Raw genomic sequence first — 20000 nt, forward strand, 5'->3', positions numbered from 1 at the left:
AAGGAGAGACACAGGAGCCATGTGGGGTTGGGAGTAGATATGAGTCATCGAAGGAGAGACACAGGAGCCATATGGGGTTGGGAGTCGAAATGAGTCATGGAAGGAGAGACACAGGAGCCATGTGGGGTTGGGAGTCGATGAGTAATGGAAGGAGAGACACAGGAGCCATGTGTGGTTGGGAGTAGATATGAGTCATCGAAGGAGAGACACAGGAGCCATGTGGGGTTGGGAGTCGATATGAGTCATATAAGGAGAGACACAGGAGCCACGTGGGGTTGGGAGTTGATATGAGTCATCGAAGGAGAGACACAGGAGCCATGTGGAGTTGGGAGTCGATATGAGTTATGGAAGGAGAGACACAGGAGCCATGTGGGGTTGGGAGTGGATGTGAGTCATGGAAGGAGAGACACAGGAGCCATGTGGGGTTGGGAGTCGATATGAGTTATGGAAGGAGAGACACAGGAGCCATGTAGAGTTGGGAGTAGATATGAGTCATATAAGGAGAGACACAGGAGCCATGTGGGGTTGGGAGTAGATATGAGTCATCGAAGGAGAGACACAGGAGCCATGTGGGGATGGGAGTCGATATGAGTCATCGAAGGAGAGACAGAGGAGCCATGTGGGGTTGGGAGTCGATATGAGTAATGGAAGGAGAGACACAGGAGCCATGTGGGGTTGGGAGTAGATATGAGTCATCGAAGGAGAGACACAGGAGCCATATGGGGTTGGGAGTCGAAATGAGTCATGGAAGGAGAGACACAGGAGCCATGTGGGGTTGGGAGTCGATGAGTAATGGAAGGAGAGACACAGGAGCCATGTGTGGTTGGGAGTAGATATGAGTCATCGAAGGAGAGACACAGGAGCCATGTGGGGTTGGGAGTCGATATGAGTCATATAAGGAGAGACACAGGAGCCACGTGGGGTTGGGAGTTGATATGAGTCATCGAAGGAGAGACACAGGAGCCATGTGGAGTTGGGAGTCGATATGAGTTATGGAAGGAGAGACACAGGAGCCATGTGGGGTTGGGAGTGGATGTGAGTCATGGAAGGAGAGACACAGGAGCCATGTGGGGTTGGGAGTCGATATGAGTTATGGAAGGAGAGACACAGGAGCCATGTAGAGTTGGGAGTAGATATGAGTCATATAAGGAGAGACACAGGAGCCATGTGGGGTTGGGAGTAGATATGAGTCATCGAAGGAGAGACACAGGAGCCATGTAGAGTTGGGAGTAGATATGAGTCATCGAAGGAGAGACACAGGAGCCATGTGGGGATGGGAGTCGATATGAGTCATCGAAGGAGAGACAGAGGAGCCATGTGGGGTTGGGAGTCGATATGAGTAATGGAAGGAGAGACACAGGAGCCATGTGGGGTTGGGAGTAGATATGAGTCATCGAAGGAGAGACACAGGAGCCATATGGGGTTGGGAGTCGAAATGAGTCATATAAGGAGAGACACAGGAGCCATGTGGGGTTGGGAATCGATGAGTAATGGAAGGAGAGGCACAGGAGCCATGTGGGGTTGGGAGTAGATATGAGTCATCGAAGGAGAGACACAGGAGCCATGTGGGGTTGGGAGTCGATATGAGTCATATAAGGAGAGACACAGGAGCCATGTGGGGTTGGGAGTCGATATGAGTCATCGAAGGAGAGACACAGGAGCCACGTGGGGTTGGGAGTCGATATGTGTGATGGAAGGAGAGACACAGGAGCCATGTGGGGTTGGGAGTAGATATGAGTCATCGAAGGAGAGACACAGGAGCCATGTGGGGTTGGGAGTCGATATGAGTCATATAAGGAGAGACACAGGAGCCACGTGGGGTTGGGAGTCGATATGAGTCATCGAAGGAGAGACACAGGAGCCATGTGGAGTTGGGAGTCGATATGAGTTATGGAAGGAGAGACACAGGAGCCATGTGGGGTTGGGAGTAGATATGAGTCATCGAAGGAGAGACACAGGAGCCATGTGGGGTTGGGAGTCGATATGAGTCATATAAGGAGAGACACAGGAGCCACGTGGGGTTGGGAGTAGATATGAGTCATCGAAGGAGAGACACAGGAGCCATATGGGGTTGGGAGTCGAAATGAGTCATATAAGGAGAGACACAGGAGCCATGTGGGGTTGGGAATCGATGAGTAATGGAAGGAGAGACACAGGAGCCACGTGGGGTTGGGAGTCGATATGAGTCATCGAAGGAGAGACACAGGAGCCATGTGGAGTTGGGAGTCGATATGAGTTATGGAAGGAGAGACACAGGAGCCATGTGGGGTTGGGAGTGGATGTGAGTCATGGAAGGAGAGACACAGGAGCCATGTGGGGTTGGGAGTCGATATGAGTTATGGAAGGAGAGACACAGGAGCCATATGGAGTTGGGAGTAGATATGAGTAATGGAAGGAGAGACACAGGAGCCATGTAGAGTTGGGAGTAGATATGAGTCATCGAAGGAGAGACACAGGAGCCATGTGGGGTTGGGAGTCGATATGAGTCATGGAAGGAGAGACACAGGAGCCATATGGAGTTGGGAGTAGATATGAGTTATGGAAGGAGAGACACAGGAGCCATGTGGGGTTGGGAGTCAATATGAGTCATGGAAGGAGAGACACAGGAGCCATATGGGGTTGGGAGTAGATATGAGTCATCGAAGGAGAGACACAGGAGCCATGTGGGGTTGGGAGTAGATATGAGTCATCGAAGGAAAGAGACAGGAGCCACGTGGGGTTGGGAGTCAATATGAGTGATGGAAGGAGAGACACAGGAGCCATATGGGGTTGGGAGTAGATATGAGTCATCGAAGGAGAGACACAGGAGCCATGTGGGGTTGGGAGTCGATGTGAGTCATGGAAGGAGAGACACAGGAGCCATGTGGAGTTGGGAGTAGATATGAGTCATCGAAGGAGAGACACAGGAGCCATGTGGGGTTGGGAGTCGATATGAGTCATGGAAGGAGAGACACAGGAGCCATGTGGAGTTGGGAGTCGATATGAGTCATCGAAGGAGAGACACAGGAGCCATGTGGAGTTGGGAGTTGATATGAGTTATGGAAGGAGAGACACAGGAGCCATGTGGGGTTGGGAGTCAATATGAGTCATGGAAGGAGAGACACAGGAGCCATGTGGGGTTGGGAGTCGATATGAGTTATGGAAGGAGAGACACAGGAGCCATGTGGGGTTGGGAGTAGATATGAGTCATCGAAGGAAAGAGACAGGAGCCACGTGGGGTTGGGAGTCAATATGAGTGATGGAAGGAGAGACACGGGAGCCATGTGGAGTTGGGAGTAGATATGAGTCATCGAAGGAGAGACACAGGAGCCATGTGGGGTTGGGAGTCGATATGAGTCATCGAAGGAGAGACACAGGAGCCACGTGGGGTTGGGAGTCAATATGAGTGATGGAAGGAGAGACACGGGAGCCATGTGGAGTTGGGAGTAGATATGAGTAATGGAAGGAGAGACACAGGAGCCATGTGGAGTTGGGAGTCAATATGAGTCATGGAAGGAGAGACACAGGAGCCATGTGGGGTTGGGAGTAGATATGAGTCATCGAAGGAGAGACACAGGAGCCACGTGGGGTTGGGAGTCAATATGAGTGATGGAAGGAGAGACACGGGAGCCATGTGGAGTTGGGAGTAGATATGAGTCATCGAAGGAGAGACACAGGAGCCATGTGGAGTTGGGAGTAGATATGAGTCATCGAAGGAGAGACACAGGAGCCATATGGGGTTGGGAGTCGATGTGAGTCATCGAAGGAGAGACACAGGAGCCATGTGGGGTTGGGAGTCGATATGAGTAATGGAAGGAGAGACACGGGAGCCATGTGGAGTTGGGAGTAGATATGAGTCATCGAAGGAGAGACACAGGAGCCATGTGGGGTTGGGAGTAGATATGAGTCATCGAAGGAAAGAGACAGGAGCCACGTGGGGTTGGGAGTCAATATGAGTGATGGAAGGAGAGACACAGGAGCCATATGGGGTTGGGAGTAGATATGAGTAATGGAAGGAGAGACACGGGAGCCATGTGGAGTTGGGAGTAGATATGAGTCATCGAAGGAGAGACACAGGAGCCATGTGGGGTTGGGAGTCGATGTGAGTCATCGAAGGAGAGACACAGGAGCCATGTGGGGTTGGGAGTAGACATGAGTCATCGAATGAGAGACACAGGAGCCATGTGGGGTTGGGAGTCGATATGAGTCATGGAAGGAGAGACACAGGAGCCATGTGGAGTTGGGAGTCGATATGAGTCATCGAAGGAGAGACACAGGAGCCATGTGGGGTTGGGAGTAGATATGAGTGATGGAAGGAGAGACACGGGAGCCATGTGGAGTTGGGAGTCAATATGAGTGATGGAAGGAGAGACACGGGAGCCATGTGGAGTTGGGAGTAGATATGAGTCATCGAAGGAGAGACACAGGAGCCATGTGGGGTTGGGAGTCGATATGAGTCATCGAAGGAGAGACACAGGAGCCATGTGGGGATGGGAGTCGATATGAGTCATCGAAGGAGAGACACAGGAGCCATGTGGGGTTGGGAGTCAATATGAGTGATGGAAGGAGAGACACGGGAGCCATGTGGAGTTGGGAGTAGATATGAGTCATCGAAGGAGAGACACAGGAGCCATATGGGGTTGGGAGTAGATATGAGTCATCGAAGGAAAGAGACAGGAGCCACGTGGGGTTGGGAGTCAATATGAGTAATGGAAGGAGAGACACAGGAGCCATGTGGGGTTGGGAGTAGATATGAGTAATGGAAGGAGAGACACGGGAGCCATGTGGAGTTGGGAGTAGATATGAGTCATCGAAGGAGAGACACAGGAGCCATGTGGGGTTGGGAGTCGATGTGAGTCATCGAAGGAGAGACACAGGAGCCATGTGGGGTTGGGAGTAGACATGAGTCATCGAATGAGAGACACAGGAGCCATGTGGGGTTGGGAGTCGATATGAGTCATGGAAGGAGAGACACAGGAGCCATGTGGAGTTGGGAGTCGATATGAGTCATCGAAGGAGAGACACAGGAGCCATGTGGAGTTGGGAGTTGATATGAGTTATGGAAGGAGAGACACAGGAGCCATGTGGGGTTGGGAGTCGATATGAGTCATGGAAGGAGAGACACAGGAGCCATGTGGGGTTGGGAGTCGATATGAGTCATGGAAGGAGAGACACAGGAGCCATGTGGGGTTGGGAGTTGATATGAGTTATGGAAGGAGAGACACAGGAGCCATGTGGGGTTGGGAGTCGATATGAGTAATGGAAGGAGAGACACAGGAGCCATGTGGGGTTGGGAGTAGATATGAGTAATGGAAGGAGAGACACAGGAGCCATGTGGGGTTGGGAGTCGATATGAGTGATGGAAGGAGAGACACAGGAGCCATGTGGGGTTGGGAGTCGATATGAGTGATGGAAGGAGAGACACAGGAGCCATGTGGGGTTGGGAGTCGATATGAGTCATCGAAGGAGAGACACAGGAGCCATGTGGAGTTGGGAGTTGATATGAGTTATGGAAGGAGAGACACAGGAGCCACGTGGGGTTGGGAGTCGATATGAGTCATGGAAGGAGAGACACAGGAGCCATGTGGGGTTGGGAGTTGATATGAGTCATCGAAGGAGAGACACAGGAGCCATGTGGGGTTGGGAGTAGACATGAGTCATCGAATGAGAGACACATGAGTCATGGGGTCCTCCTGGGTCTCCCACCATCGAACCCCATTTCATTGAGTTGGCGAAGGAAGGTTCGAGTTGAAATTGTCCTTCCTTGTATCTGAAGGTCAGGTTGAATACGTTTGGTATTTGATCGAGGTGCCTTCTCCACCATTCAAACAATCCTTTGCTGCAATCTTCCATTAAGTTATTTTTTCGTGGCCACGTCCATGGAGGTTGTCTCCAGTGCCATGGGCCATACACATCCTGGTAACATTGCGGACGGCGGACACTTGTGAAGATGTCCGCACACCTGACGCTCGGCCAAAGCTTCAGGCTTTGGCTCGCCCACAAGGCTGCATCATCGATTAGTCTCCACTTGTTTTTCGCAGAGGACAAACATGTTGACTGTTGTTCCTTGCCACTGAATCCAGGCTCTGCGTGACATCCTGAAAGAGATTCAGGCGAACATGGTTCCACGAGGAATGCTCAAGGAGTGGGCTCTGGAGACCTTCCCGAACTCCACGGTCTACTGGACCTTCCGTAAGATGTTCACGCTCCAGTTGGCATTGCTTGGTTTTGTCGAGTTTGTGCTCCACCTCAACCGGCTCAACCCGGAGATGCTGCAAATCGTCCAGGTAACCAACCACCTGTGCGCTTTCATTTTTCACCAACAAGGTCTCCTCACCTTGCGATTGCCGCACTTTGATCAGTATCATGGATGCTTGAGTGTTGTTGTCGTCACATTTGCAGGACACAGGACAGCTGAGTGTTGCAAACTTCCGCTTCGACGTCGATGACGCCACTGGACTCCTCGATGCCAACCGCCCTGTGCCCTTCCGTTTGACGCCAAACATTTCCGAGTTCTTGACCCCCATCGGGGTGTCGGGTCCTCTTACGGCCTCGATGATCGCCGTTGCCCGATGCTTTGCGCAGCCTTCGTTCAAGGTACCTTCCCCCATTTTGTGCCTGCATCGAAACTTGTCCTTTATAGAAGAGCCCGATTGCTCGGAGTGGGTCGTGTTTTGGGATCGGTGGAGAGGGATGGAAGTCAAGGAGCTATGAGTTTGGGACTTTGGGGGGATGGGTTGGTGAAGGCAAAGAAAAGCCGGTGGTATCGGGCCCGGTAGACGTCAGCATTTTGGAATTTTGATCATATGTCACCTTGGCCAAATCCCAAATTCCTCCCCTAACTCCTGCTGGGAGAGGGATAGCAAACTGCCCAGCATGACCCCTGGCCAAGAACCTGCTTCGGTGGAACCAACGCTCTGCGACACAGAGAACGTGCGGTTACATCAGTTAGTCATCGGTCGACCTCGCGGACCGTGAAAAGACACCGTCAAAACCATGACTGTCGTTGAGTCGTTGAGTTCCACTTCCTGTTTCACAGGTGGACGGCATCCTGAAAGCTGTGCTGCGAGATGAGATCGTCGAGTGGCAGAAGAAAAGCGCAGAGGATCGTGAGACGGGCAGCGCGGCGGGTGGACCCCCAAAGACCATGGACTCCCAGCAGCTTGTGACTCTTGTGCAGAAGGCGGCGGATGCGGTGCTCGGTCGTCTGCACTCCCTCGCGGTCTTCGATGGGGTGGAGAGCAAGGCGACCAACCTGGCGGCAGTGGCAAACAGCCCTGACAATCTCTGCCGAATGGACCCCGCGTGGCACCCGTGGCTCTGAGGGTTCTGTGTTTGTCTCTGCCTCTGCCACGGTCTCTTTCCTTCACCTCTCGCATCCTTCCCAAACCACTTTTTAAAACTTCCACTGCCACAGTCTCTTTCCTTCACCTCTCACATCCTTCCCAAACCACTTTTTAAAACTTCCTCTGCCACAGTCTCTTTCCTTCACCTCTCACATCCTTCCCAAACCACTTTTTAAAACTTCCACTGCCACGGTCTCTTTCCTTCACCTCTCACATCCTTCCCAAACCACTTTTTAAAACTTCCACTGCCACAGTCTCTTTCCTTCACCTCTCACATCCTTCCCAAACCACTTTTTAAAACTTCCGCTGCTGAAAGCCCATTGGATCGGATTTCCACCACTTTTGGAGCGGTTTCATGCTGACGTTGTTGTGTGGGTTGTTTGACTTTCCGGTTTTTTTATTTTTTATTGGTGGCTTCTGGATGTGGATGGGGATGTAAAGTCGGAAATTATTAAACCGTTCTTTTTCACCGTGGCTCTGTCGCTACACAAGCCGTGACTTTATCTCGGTTACCGGACTTTATCTCAAAACCGAACTCTGATGAAATGTAACACTGTTGTGGGGGAAGACATTGTTGCGGATCCGGGTTCACGGGGTGATATGATGATTTGTTACCAAACACCGGGTACCACAAGGGTATCCCCGGTTCTCCCCGTACTCACTGGGAATCGAGGCCGTCGCACATGAATATGTCCACGTCGCGGCGGGTCGCAAATCGACCGCGAGTGCCAACAATTTAACCACGTGACCCAGTGTCCTCCGTCTGACGACCGTTTAACTGTGGTACACACAGTCTCCTTATCGGGGAATCGCGTCCTCGGTGGTTGTGCTGCTTTTATCTTTGTTGGATGAGCGGAGCTCCACAATTAACATGGGGAAATTACTTTTATCCCCACGCACCCGGGTCTGGGACAGCCAGTTCACCATCCCTGGGTGCCTTGCATGATGTGTAATTAACCCCCCTCCCCCCCGGTATATACTCCGCTTGTTACCTTCACGCTATCCCCAATGTATGCATCAATTTTAACTAGATATGTCCCATCTAGTGCGTTGGGAGCTACCTGACTGACTCACACCACAACCTTATGTCACACCGAAATTGCCAGAATTTTGAAACTACAAGCACGTAACCGGTGGGCTTTAAAATGATAAACAACAACACACAACAATCCTCAAACATTTACAGTCTTATCCAGGACCTGAAGGGGGAAAAAAACCACAAACACAAACATTGTTCATGCTGGAGGACGAGACGCCTGCTTGTTGTCGTCGCCATCTCTACGGGCTGGAGGCCCTTCGACCAAAAACCAGCAGGCCATGGTCCGGTGTACAGGCCATTTTGGGGTGGCCCTTCTAAAACAACAAACACATCTTCCTCCACTGAGAAGATGTGCTGCTGTACGGGACAGTTCTTGGTGGTGGGGGAACGTGGCCGCTACCACAAGGCAGAGCAGCACCATGGGCCACTGAGCAGGTGGTCCAGTAAAGCGGATGAGCAAGGTGAGTGGTACATGGGCCACAGAGCAAGTGGTCCAACAAAGTGTATGGGCCACACCAAGGTGATGTACAAGGCTGCCAGGTGATAATTCCAGCAAGGCGGCCGATGAAAGGCGACAAGGTGAGTCCTGCAAGGCGTCCAGCGGTGTCTCCTGGGTCCTGAGACAGACGAACAAAAGCCCACGGCACGGAAAACAATGATGTACACCAGGTAATGTAATGGTCACAAGCACCAGGTCCCAACAACTGAGTCAGCCGGTCCCTGGTGCGAACATACCCGGGGCAATGGTGGTCGTGTCGGACGAGTGAGCTCGAGGTCGGTCCCACTCGTCCACATCCACCGAGCGTCTCTAAATCTAATACAAAATTTGTCTCCATGTTCTGTGTCCTACGTCGTCTCCCTTGTTTTCACATTAATTATGAGGATATTTTGGGTAATTACGTGGGATTTGAACCTTCAGGTGTTTTATTTATTTATTTATTCGCACGGAGCATGTGGCTGCTTGGTTGCATCATTTTCTGTGGGCATGGCTGTGCTGCTCATGCAATACCCCGTCACCATTTTGCCAACCTGAGTCAACCAGTCTGGTGTTAATTCAACGGTGTGATAGAGGCTTGAACTCAAGACTCTGAGATATTAAGCCGGCTGTCTTAACCGTCAACCCAACACCGGGCTCTGAGGTTGTATCAAAACCCAAATTACAGAGGAATCGAAACGTCATCAAAAGTGGGAGGAGCCTACTTTGTAGAACTACTACTACGTGCACCGCAGGTACGTGTCCTGCTCGGGGACTCAAGGGCGTGACTTGCTGATCCCGATGTCTCCCTGTGTGTGCAACCTTTCATGGCGGGTCAGAGCACTGGTCACCATTTGTTGCCTCATGGTCGACCTCAGGTGGTCTCTCACGCTTGGCGGCGACTGAATGGCTGCTCACATGTTGAGCACGTTGTTGCTGCGGTGACTCGCACCGGTGACCCAACTCCAGGAGGACGTCCACAGACACAGATGGACACGAGATATGGATGGCCGTTGGCTCACAAGGAGCTCCTCCGCCCTCCACCCAGCTCATCCCGCTGTCCCAATCTTACCCTGATGTCCCCACTGTCTACTTGACTCCATGTCAGCCTGGTGTTGGCTAAACCGTTAAGGTGGCTGGCTTAAGATCTTGAGTTTGAGCCCCTGTCGTTTGTTGAATTAACATCAGGTGGGGTTGACTCAGCCTATCATCCACATCGTGCACTTCTTCTTTTCAAACAAATTGATCCCTGAACATCACTTTGGATTCCTTCCTGGTCACTCAACTCTGGACATGCTTGTGCTCTTCTCTCAGCAATACTTAGGGGTCCTCAATCTCAAACAAGACCTGTTGGAACCATCTCCCTGGAAGGACCTTGGGCATTCGACACAGTCTGGTATCTGGATTTGCTTGCCAAGCTCTCTGCCTGGAGCATGGAAGACCGCCTACATTCCTGAATTTCTCACTTCCTTCACCCACACAATGACTTGCCATTCATGGAACCCTCCCCTTCCCCCTCCCAATGGAAGCTGGAGTTCCCCAAGGTAGTGTTTTGTTCCTCAGTCTTGTTCCTCATCAATATCAACGACGTCTCCGATGCTCTGAAAAACCCTCCTTCCTTTTTTGCGGATGGACTCCACATTGTGTCGAACAGTACCCGATCCCTCTGCCAGGCTGAGTGCAGCCGCGTCACTCTCTGCTGATCTGGAAATGATTCGATGCTGGTCTGATAACTTCAACATGTCCTTCGATCCTGAGAAATCTCAGTGGCTCACCTTACCACTCTGGACGGATCGTTAAACGAACCCACCTGTCTATTTCCTTGATCATCATCCACTGGAAGAGATTCAGTCTCTTGAACTTCTTGGCTTCACCATCAGCCATGACCTTTCCCAGGCCAACTGCATATCAAAGTTGGCCTCCAAAGCCAGCCGCAGACTCGGTATTCTCCGTCGATCCGAAAAATCCGAGATACTCACAGTCTACACAGCATTTGTCCATAGATCAGTGGAGTTGTCCTCTCCGCCATGGGCTGGTACCCCAGCATCACATGCCCTGGATTCTGTGGGATATAAAGCTCTGAAAGTTATTGGAATTCGCGCGATGAGGTCGAGGGCACAAGGTCCGTTGCTCTCACATCTCAGGTATGTCCGTGGTCTCTCTGTTTTCTACCGGCGATTCTCCAACATTGCTCCCTCTGTTCTCTGAGTCCTCTGACCCTCTGTCAACATCACCAGGATGCTCGTGTTCTTCCACTAATCCAACCCTGGATAAACTTCCAAAATCCAGGCTGAATAATCTCCCAGACTGCAATCCTTTCCCACTCTTCCTTCAAGGACTTCAAGCAGGCAATGCACCACCACCTCGCGTCATTCCACATCCTGACCCATTATCTTTTTTACCCCGATTAACCCCTCCAAATCCAAATCCTCTAACTTGTTGGCTTCAGTGTTTCCTCCTATTCTTTCTCTGCTGTTCCTGTTTGTGCCCAATTGTTTTCCCGGTAACCCTCTGTCATTTCAACCTTGCTCTCCCATGAGCTTCCTCGATGACATGTCGGTTGCTGCTGCTGCTGCTGCTGCTGTGGGCCAAGTTGGGATAATAATTTAGAGTTCGTTTATGGTGGCGGTGATAACTCACCTCTCCTTTGCCAAAGGACACATTGGGATCCACCAACTTATGCCAGCAGACGGTACACCCAGCCGAACGTCCATCCGAGGGATGGCGCACCGGTGATGCAACACCCTGCCTGCCAAACACCAGTTGGACCGTTTATAGTCGGGGCAGCAATCAAACTCAGAACAGACATTTCAGAGGCAAGTCCGCGACCTTGTCAGACTTTTGACATGTTGGGTGATGCAAATCGAGCATCTGTTCGAAGTTCCTCTCAAACAAATGGGAGTAAAACTCTACGGAGTGCGCAGGCCAGGCCGAAAGGTTTGTGTTTCAATCCCATCCTAGTTTTGCTAATTAAGCTGTTAATCCATAATTTGCGTCGAAGACTGAAACCTTGAAATTGTTGCTCGACGACTATCCCCTCAGGCCTAGGCCTCAGCCCTTGGGGGTTGTTGTTTATCCTTTTGAAGGATCTCTCTGGTTCTCTTTTTTTTTTCTTCCCTTTACATTTCAGGATTTGTTATTTTGCACCTTGTGCGGTTGAGCGTTGGACAACATGTCAAACCATTGGTCTTTCTCACTCATTTTTTTTTGTCTCTGCCTCCCCCGTCTCTCCATCTTGTCTCCTCGTGCAGACGAACGGTCGCGGACGTCGTTGTGATTTCAAGGAGGTACATTTTGAGAACAATTATATGGGAGGTCCAAGGTCCAAGGTTCAAGGAGGTCCACAGCTCGTGAACTCTTGGCATCCAAACTGGTACGTGGGACCAAGAATGGAGCTCGAGCGCGGTTCCTCCAACGTGATGTGCACCTGCTCAAGCGGCCCATTCCCGGCCGTGTCGCCCATTACACCTTTCCGCCGTTCTGCATCGCGCGCAGGCAGTGGCGGACGAGGCGCGTGCACGTGCTGGAGCGGTGCACGAACAGGAGGTCTGCATGATGACGGTCTCCTTGGGTTAACCTGAGGCGGTCCTTTCGGGTGGGTACCTGGAATGTCCTATCCCGAAGAGAGGATGATCACCTGTCTCTGTTAACATCTGAGCCCAAGCGTTTGGACATCGGTATCGCAGCACTCTCTGAGGTTTGGAGACCGGATTGCGGCGAGATCACTGTCACTCTTTTGAGGTCAACATCGGCCAATTTTCTAAAATCCTCAATTTTCATCATCATCGACTCGAAATTTGGACAGGATTTTCATTAAAATGTCCATCATGTGTCACGTGGTCTGGCAGCTATGTTGGGTAAAAGGAAAAAAAAAAAACAAGACTTGGCTCGCAGCAGGTGCTTCTGAACACTGTGCTGGGTTTGTATTCTATGAATACCATCGAGTTTCAACAAGTCGAAAAGGTTCAGTCGTGGCCAAACACATTGTCACCCTTGGAATTTTTTCAAATAATTCACAATTTTCCCGAAAAATAAGTTGAAATTGACAAAAGTATTTTGTCTCCACAATTCTTTATTTCACTGTTAATATTACAGAACCTTTATTTTTGATTCAGAACTTAATAAATCCTTTAAAATCAGAAAATAATAATAAATGGCATTGATAAAATTATTAACACCTTCGACTTTTTATTTGGAATCACGGAACTTTGGACAAAATACCTGCAGTCAAGCACTTCCTGTCGCCATGAATGAGGGTCCTACTCCTCTCTGCTGGCAGGATGTTCCACTCTTCTTGTACAAACTGCTCCAGTTCTCCCAGATTTGAACTGTACCTTCTCCCAACTGCTGTTTTCAGATCTCCCCACAGGTGTTCAATGGGATTTAGATCTGGACTCCATTCCTTGAACCCCCAGGACCCAGGAATGGTGAGCTTTTTGAAGTGTTTGGGGTCGTTGTCCTGCTGTAAGACCCATGACCTTCGATGGAGACCCAGCTTTCTGACACTGGGTTGAACATTTTGCTCCAAAATGCCTCCTTGATAATCTCCTGATGTCATGATGTCATGCACACACTCAAGGTACCCAGTACCTGAGACAGCACACCAACTCCAGAACATCACTGAACCTCCTCCATGTTTGACTGCAGGGAAGGTGTTCTTTTCTTTGAAGGGTTCATTTTTTTTTCTCTGTAAACATAGAGATGATGTGCTTTACCAAAAGGCACTAATTTGGTCTCACCTGTCCACAGGACATTCTACCAGAAGGATTTTGGCTCGTTCAGGTGTGTTTTGGCAAACTACAGTCAGGCTTCCTTATGTCTCTCTCTCTTCACCTGCATGAAATCTAATTATTTCTCACAACTTCTAAAAGATGCCAATAATATTGTCCGGACCATTTTAGGATTTCTGTGTGGAATAAGCTAAGATTTAGTAAAAAAAAAAAATTCAACTTTTTTGTTTTGTTCCACGACAAACCAAAGAAAAATATTTCTTAATTTCAACAATTTTCTGGAAGAAATGGGACATTATTTGAAAAAAAGTGCAAAGGTGTTAATATTTTTGGCCACGACAGGAAATCAACGTCCTGATCATATTGTGAAGATTATATTGTGGAGGATATTATGAATAATGAATTTTCAGCAGATTACGAAACAATGGCGCGTCTCCTAGCAACAGAACAATCAGCTCAGTTCCATCTTCTTCATGTAAAGGTATCATTGACAATTAAAGATTAATTAAGGATCTTTATTTCTGCTCGACCAAATGTTCAATGAACTCCCAGATTAATATCTGATGGACATCAAGATTCAGATGATTTTATTCAACCGTCGGAGATGACAATTGAGGCCGTAAGACCACGTCCTCCTTACGGCATCCAAGGTCACCTCCTCTCAGGGATCACCGACTCCTCCACTCCCGTATTCACCGTGTGCCTCTCAGTGGGACCTCCTCGATCATAAACTTTGTATTCTTTCGTATATGTAGCCTGTGGCGGCTGGTTGCATCATTGCTTGGAGCAATGGCTGTGCAGTTGAAGCAGTGCCCCCTTTCTCCAGCAATTTGGAAGTCATTTTGCCAAACTTGGAAGGATGACAGGCTGAGTCAACCCACCTGATGTTACTTAATGGCTCGAACTCAAGACGCTATGATCTTAAGCTCGCCACCTTAACCGTTAACACCAGGCTGATCATAAACTGGCGTTCGTAGACAGACAGACAGACAGACAGAGGTGAACCAATTGTTTAACCGAGCTTTTCGCTTTGCGTGCGTGGCGTCATAAGAAGTCTCTCTCCTTGGTGCTGCAGTGAGGATCTCACGGTGGGTCTCAAGAATGTCCGTGAAAAGTAGACTCGGGAATCCGACGGGATGCCGAACTGATAAGAAGGACAACGAAGGACAGCAACTTCAAGAAAATAAAGCCGTTCGGATGAAACGAGACACCGAGATTGCGTAATGCTCGAAAGTTTATTGAAAGGAGCTCCAAGAATGGCAGTCCAAGTCTGGTGCTCACTCGAGAACCGGAAGAGCTCACTCTTTTTTGAGGAAACAGAATTTTGAGAAAAGAAACCAAAAAACAAGAATCACAGACTCACATTATGCCAACATGGAATCAACAAAGTGCATGGAATCATGGGGGTATGGGGATGTTGATGATGATCCACTGAGACATAGGCAGAAAGACTGAGAAACTCAGGGGTATCAGGATGTTAGCAGGACTTTCAGGTAGTTTGAGTATTGATGGTGGATTGTGTGCGTGTGTATGGAGTACTGTTGGTGGGGGGGTCTCCTCAAGGGGTGGTTGTGTGTTTTTTTAACCGAGCCTATGCCCCCTCTCCTGAGGAGGAAAAAAACATACAAGAACTTTAATAAGTAAATAAATACATACAAAACCCCACAAAAATACTATTAAAAACAATTTTAAAATGTTCATTTTCTTCTTTCGATCTTTTGTTGATAAATTAGTGTGGAGTTGATGTCGCGCAGACATGATGGGCCGAGTGGACTCCACCTATGTCTGACCTCCTTGTACAGCGGCCTCCACCTGTGTCTGACTTCCTTATATCGCGGCCTCCACCTGTGTCTGACTTCCTTATATCGCGGCCTCCACCTGTGTCTGACCTCCTTGTGTAGCGGCCTCCACCTGTGTCTGACCTCCTTGTATCGCGGCCTCCACCTGTGTCTGACCTCCTTGTATAGCGGCCTCCACCTGTGTCTGACCTCCTTGTGTAGCGGCCTCCACCTGTGTCTGACCTCCTTGTATAGCGGCCTCCACCTGTGTCTGACCTCCTTGTATAGTGGCCTCCACCTGTGTCTGACCTCCTTGTATAGCGGCCTCCACCTGTGTCTGACTTCCTCGTATAGTGGCCTCCACCTGTGTCTGACCTCCTTGTATAGCGGCCTCCACCTGTGTCTGACCTCCTTGTATCGCGGCCTCCACCTGTGTCTGACCTCCTTGTATAGCGGCCTCCACCTGTGTCTGACCTCCTTGTATAGCGGCCTCCACCTGTGTCTGACCTCCTTGTGTAGCGGCCTCCACCTGTGTCTGACCTCCTTGTATAGCGGCCTCCACCTGTGTCTGACCTCCTTGTATAGTGGCCTCCACCTGTGTCTGACCTCCTTGTATAGCGGCCTCCACCTGTGTCTGACTTCCTCGTATAGTGGCCTCCACCTGTGTCTGACCTCCTTGTATAGCGGCCTCCACCTGTGTCTGACCTCCTTGTATAGCGGCCTCCACCTGTGTCTGACCTCCTTGTATTTCTCTGGAATCAATTTGTAGAAATGAGAAAGTGTTTCAGTCCATTCACCCGTCAATCGTCGTCCTCAAGCTTTGGCGGCAGCCGGATCAATTTCGCGACGGGTCAAACATCATTCTCACCACAAACTTGAACGCTGGCAGGTCGAGAACGACCATCTGACCCTGCAAAGGTCTCCATGACCTTTCCAACTGACCACGAGTCAGCTGAGAATTGACGATCATCAGCACGTCATCCAGTGGTGAGCCCCCTACTCTCCTTCTGCCACTTCTGTCGAAGCTGTCGACTTGGGAGGTGGTATCTGATGAAGTTGGACCAGAGAAAGCAATGCGTCATGGCGTCCCATCAATAGCACGGCAGGCGTCATAGGATCGACATCACCAAGATCTGAACACACATAACCCTGGGGTTTGGAGTTCAGGATGCTGTCTACCTTCAATGAGGACCGTTCGTAGCACAGGCTCCGTCACGGTACAAGTTCTGAGCATGACCCACAGACTGTTCTTCACATATCTGATCTCTCGCTCCCATGCTCCCCCAAAATGTGGTGCATTGGACATGTTGAAGCGAAAACTCACTTGCTGTTTGGCAAGATGCTGAACAAGAGCAGGTTCGACGGTGGAGAAGGTTTGTCTCAGCATCTCCCCCCTTGGCAGTTGGTACCTCTGGCTGATAAGATCTCATGGGGTTTCCCCCCTGCGAGCGATTAAGCGACGGACTGACATTGGGAAGGTGTTGGCACCGAGGCCCTCCAAGAGGTTCAGATGCATGCTCCGGGTGGTGAAGCACTTGAAGATTATACCCCAGCGTTCCTGTTCTTCTTCCGCTCTTTATGGTATGGTGACCAAAGCAATCCACAGGCTTGTATAGATGCAATCAGGTAGGTGGTAGATCGGCCACTCTTGGCATCTCTGGGTTGGCACCTCATTTATGGCACTCATGGGATTGATGTTGGTGTCAACAGAAGGAGGCGCGACCACGGAGCACCCGGTATTTGCGGCGCACTTCTGCCGGAATTCACTCCAGGCCACAATGAAGTAACTTGTCATCGTATCCTCGAAGGAGTAGCTTGGTTACTTGTTGATGAGGCTCTAAAACCATGGGATGTATCACATCTTGCTCGAGGACATCCACCTGGCAGAGTCTTCAATCATCTCTGATGCGACCAAGAGCATGGTCATACTCAGGTATGACCTCCAGCAGATAAATCCCTCCATGTTGCAAGTGCCTGGACTTGGTCCGGGAAAAATATCACCTTGTGAGCATTGAAGCAACAGATTTCCATTTATTCCCAACAAAGCACGAGAGCAGCTTACGATCTATTCACCATCATTCAATCCTCCTGTTCAACCTCCATTTTCCACCCTTTGTTTCTCTGAAATTTCTCCCTTTCCAAGACCACCAGCTCCCGCTTCATCTCCAAAAGTTCCTTCTCACTTTGCAGCAGTTCTCTCTGCAGTTTCACATTTTCCATCTTCGCTGCGTGCTCTCTTTTCACGAAGTCCAGGAAAGAGGTCTCCAGTTCTCTCCGCTCAGCCCGTACTCGTCCGATGCCTTCCAGCTGCTCCCTCATCATTTCCAAAAGTTCTCCACGTGACCTTTGGTCCATCATGAACCCCCAGCCCTGGCCTAAGGACGAAACGGCAAGACAGGCAGAAAGACTGAGAAATTGAGTGAAAATCTCCAAAACACAGATGAGAAAGTATTACAAAGTTCAGTTAACTTTGGTTTTGATCAAATTTTTTTTTCATGCAAATCCGATGTTTCAAACCTAACTATTATTTAAAGTCAGTTTCTAAAATTCCACATTATTATTTTAATAATTCAATTTTCTGCTCTTGTACATCTGTCTATTTGCTGTCCTCAAGGAAGAGAAATTCCTTTCTGCATCTCCACTCGCTGGAACTGCACAGAAACCGGTTCGGAGCACTTAAGCATCGATGTCACGGCGATCCCACCACATTGTAACCGACAAGCCTGAAGTCCGGTTGGCCTGTTTGTGTTCCCATCTGAACTCTTGGCTCTTCATCCAGGGAACTCCAGGATCAAATCCCATTGATATCCCATCAACGTCCGGCTGAATACCCATCAAGTCCCTTGGAATTCATGGAAAACTACGCTGATGCTCACTGACATCCCACACACACACACACTCAACCCCTTACATGATTGTTCAATTTCCTGGATATTTCAAAAACCCTCAAAAATCAACCCTCTTGTCTGCAAAGAGAACCTTCCGAACCCCTTGAACGTGGCCCAATGTCTGTCTGCTCTTTTTGTCCGAGACAAAATCTAAGCTCCTGGAAGAGTGCGGCGACAGAGGGGATAAAGGCAACATTTTTGTCGAAGGTCTAAATAGTAACAATTGCATAAAGATGTCGATGTTAGAAGTAGTTGCAGATTTGTGGTGGAGGTTGGTGTAATCGTATATTATATTTGTTGTGGGATTGAGACAGAAAAATGTCAAAAGATGTGACGGAAATCCATAAAAAGAACGTGATGTTGCGTTGTGGTGTCATTCCCATCTTGTTATTCCTTCCTTCCTTGTTTGGTTGTTTTTTTAGGGATTCCATCCCAAAATGTTTTTTTCATTTTCCACAAAGAAACCCGTTTTCTTCCTCACTTGTTAACTCTATTTTTCCTGATCTGGATGCCAATGACCTCATCATCCGGTGAATTATTTTGATCTGCGTTTACATGGGCAACCCCCTGAGCCCCCCACCCCTCTCAACGATACATCTCATCCGAGTACCGCACCTCATTCCCTTAATACCCCGTCCAATATTCCCGTCCCTTTTGTCTCCACTCAGACATTCTACGACCCCGTTGTCCTTCACTTTTGGAGTCATCTAGTTATTTTGTATGCCAACGTGGCAGATTTTTTTTTCTTTTCCATCTATTCATTCTCCGCTCCTTCCCTTCGATTCTGTCCCAACAATGCTATATCCTCCCAATCCCCTCCTTTTCCTCCCAAACTCCACTCACCTCCTTTCCTTCTTCTGTCGTCCAACATTCCCTTCTTTTCCTCAATTTACTCCTTACCTGTACCTCCACGCACCCAGCCTTATCAGCCCTCCGACCATGCTCAGCCGCTCCAGAACGCTAACTCTAATAACCCCATCCCAGATTACAAAATTCAGGCTCACCTCCCCCCCCCTCCACTCTTTTTTTCTGAGGGTGTGTGGAACGACCTTTCAGAGGCTTCAAACAGGCGGTGCGCCACCATCTCACTTCATCTACCAGCCCGACCCACGGTCCTTCTTATCTCCATTCATCCAGCCGCACTCAACCCTCTAACTTGCGGATTCCCAGGTTACCTATCCTCCTTTCCTGTTTGTAGAACATCTTTTTTTGGCTTTCGATGCAGTTACACGTGCGGAGGCGAAGTAAAGGGACGAAGAAGGTGGACAAGCTCATTTGGAGGGAAAGTGAAGCGGTCGAGCAAGCAGGAATATTGAGATGAAGATGAAGTGAACAGCAATTCAAGAGAATATTTGAGTGACGTGAGGATAGAAATTAAAAGTAATTATCAGAGAAGAATTTCACAGATAAATACAAACCAAAAATAAAATCAACCTGCTTGTGTTTGTTTGTCATCACATTGTGGGCGGCAAAGAACTGCCTTGTTCTTCTGGGGAGGCCGCGTCGTGCCGGCTCTGTGGTTGGGTTGAACACTTGTCCACCGAGTCTGGAGAAAACCGGTGACAAATCAGTGTCCACACAGGTGATCAGGTAAAACAATGACTATTTAAACATTTTTAAATGTACAATACATTTTGATTGTTGTTGATAAATCACACATTTTTCAGGAAATGGACCTGCACAATGGTGTGACCGTGAAATGTTGGTGAAGACCCCGATGCTTACCTGAACATCTGCATCTCCATTCACATCAGCTGAACGTGGA

The 20000-nt window shown here is 49.4% G+C and overlaps 2 protein-coding genes across 6 annotated transcripts in view; one reads left to right on the forward strand and one right to left on the reverse strand.

The window, feature by feature from the left end:
• Positions 1-5206: 5206 nt before the first annotated feature.
• On the forward strand, positions 5207-7799 carry LOC147008391 (transformation/transcription domain-associated protein-like). The gene is made up of 3 exons (XM_085865032.1): positions 5207-6266; positions 6382-6576; positions 7019-7799. Exons 1-3 carry the CDS (start codon positions 6099-6101, stop codon positions 7301-7303), a joined length of 648 nt encoding a protein of 215 aa, XP_085721158.1. The 5' UTR covers positions 5207-6098; the 3' UTR covers positions 7304-7799.
• A 6991-nt stretch (positions 7800-14790) lies between these two features.
• Positions 14791-20000, reverse strand: part of LOC147008392 (uncharacterized) — a 19895-nt gene continuing 14685 nt past the window's right edge. For all 5 annotated transcript variants that reach the window (XM_085864714.1, XM_085864710.1, XM_085864709.1 and 2 more), the window contains exons 7-9: positions 19961-19989; positions 19670-19781; positions 14791-17722 (exon numbers count right to left, since the gene is read on the reverse strand). In XM_085864714.1, the coding sequence (XP_085720840.1) occupies positions 17427-17722; positions 19670-19781; positions 19961-19989 (437 nt within the window). In that variant the 3' untranslated portion in view covers positions 14791-17426. The remainder of the gene's footprint in view (positions 17723-19669; positions 19782-19960; positions 19990-20000) is intronic.

Source organism: Eptatretus burgeri, chromosome 19 (assembly GCF_056783735.1).
Source record: "Eptatretus burgeri isolate ZD-2024b chromosome 19, Ebu_testis_v1, whole genome shotgun sequence".
Taxonomy (NCBI): Eukaryota; Metazoa; Chordata; class Myxini; order Myxiniformes; family Myxinidae; genus Eptatretus; species Eptatretus burgeri.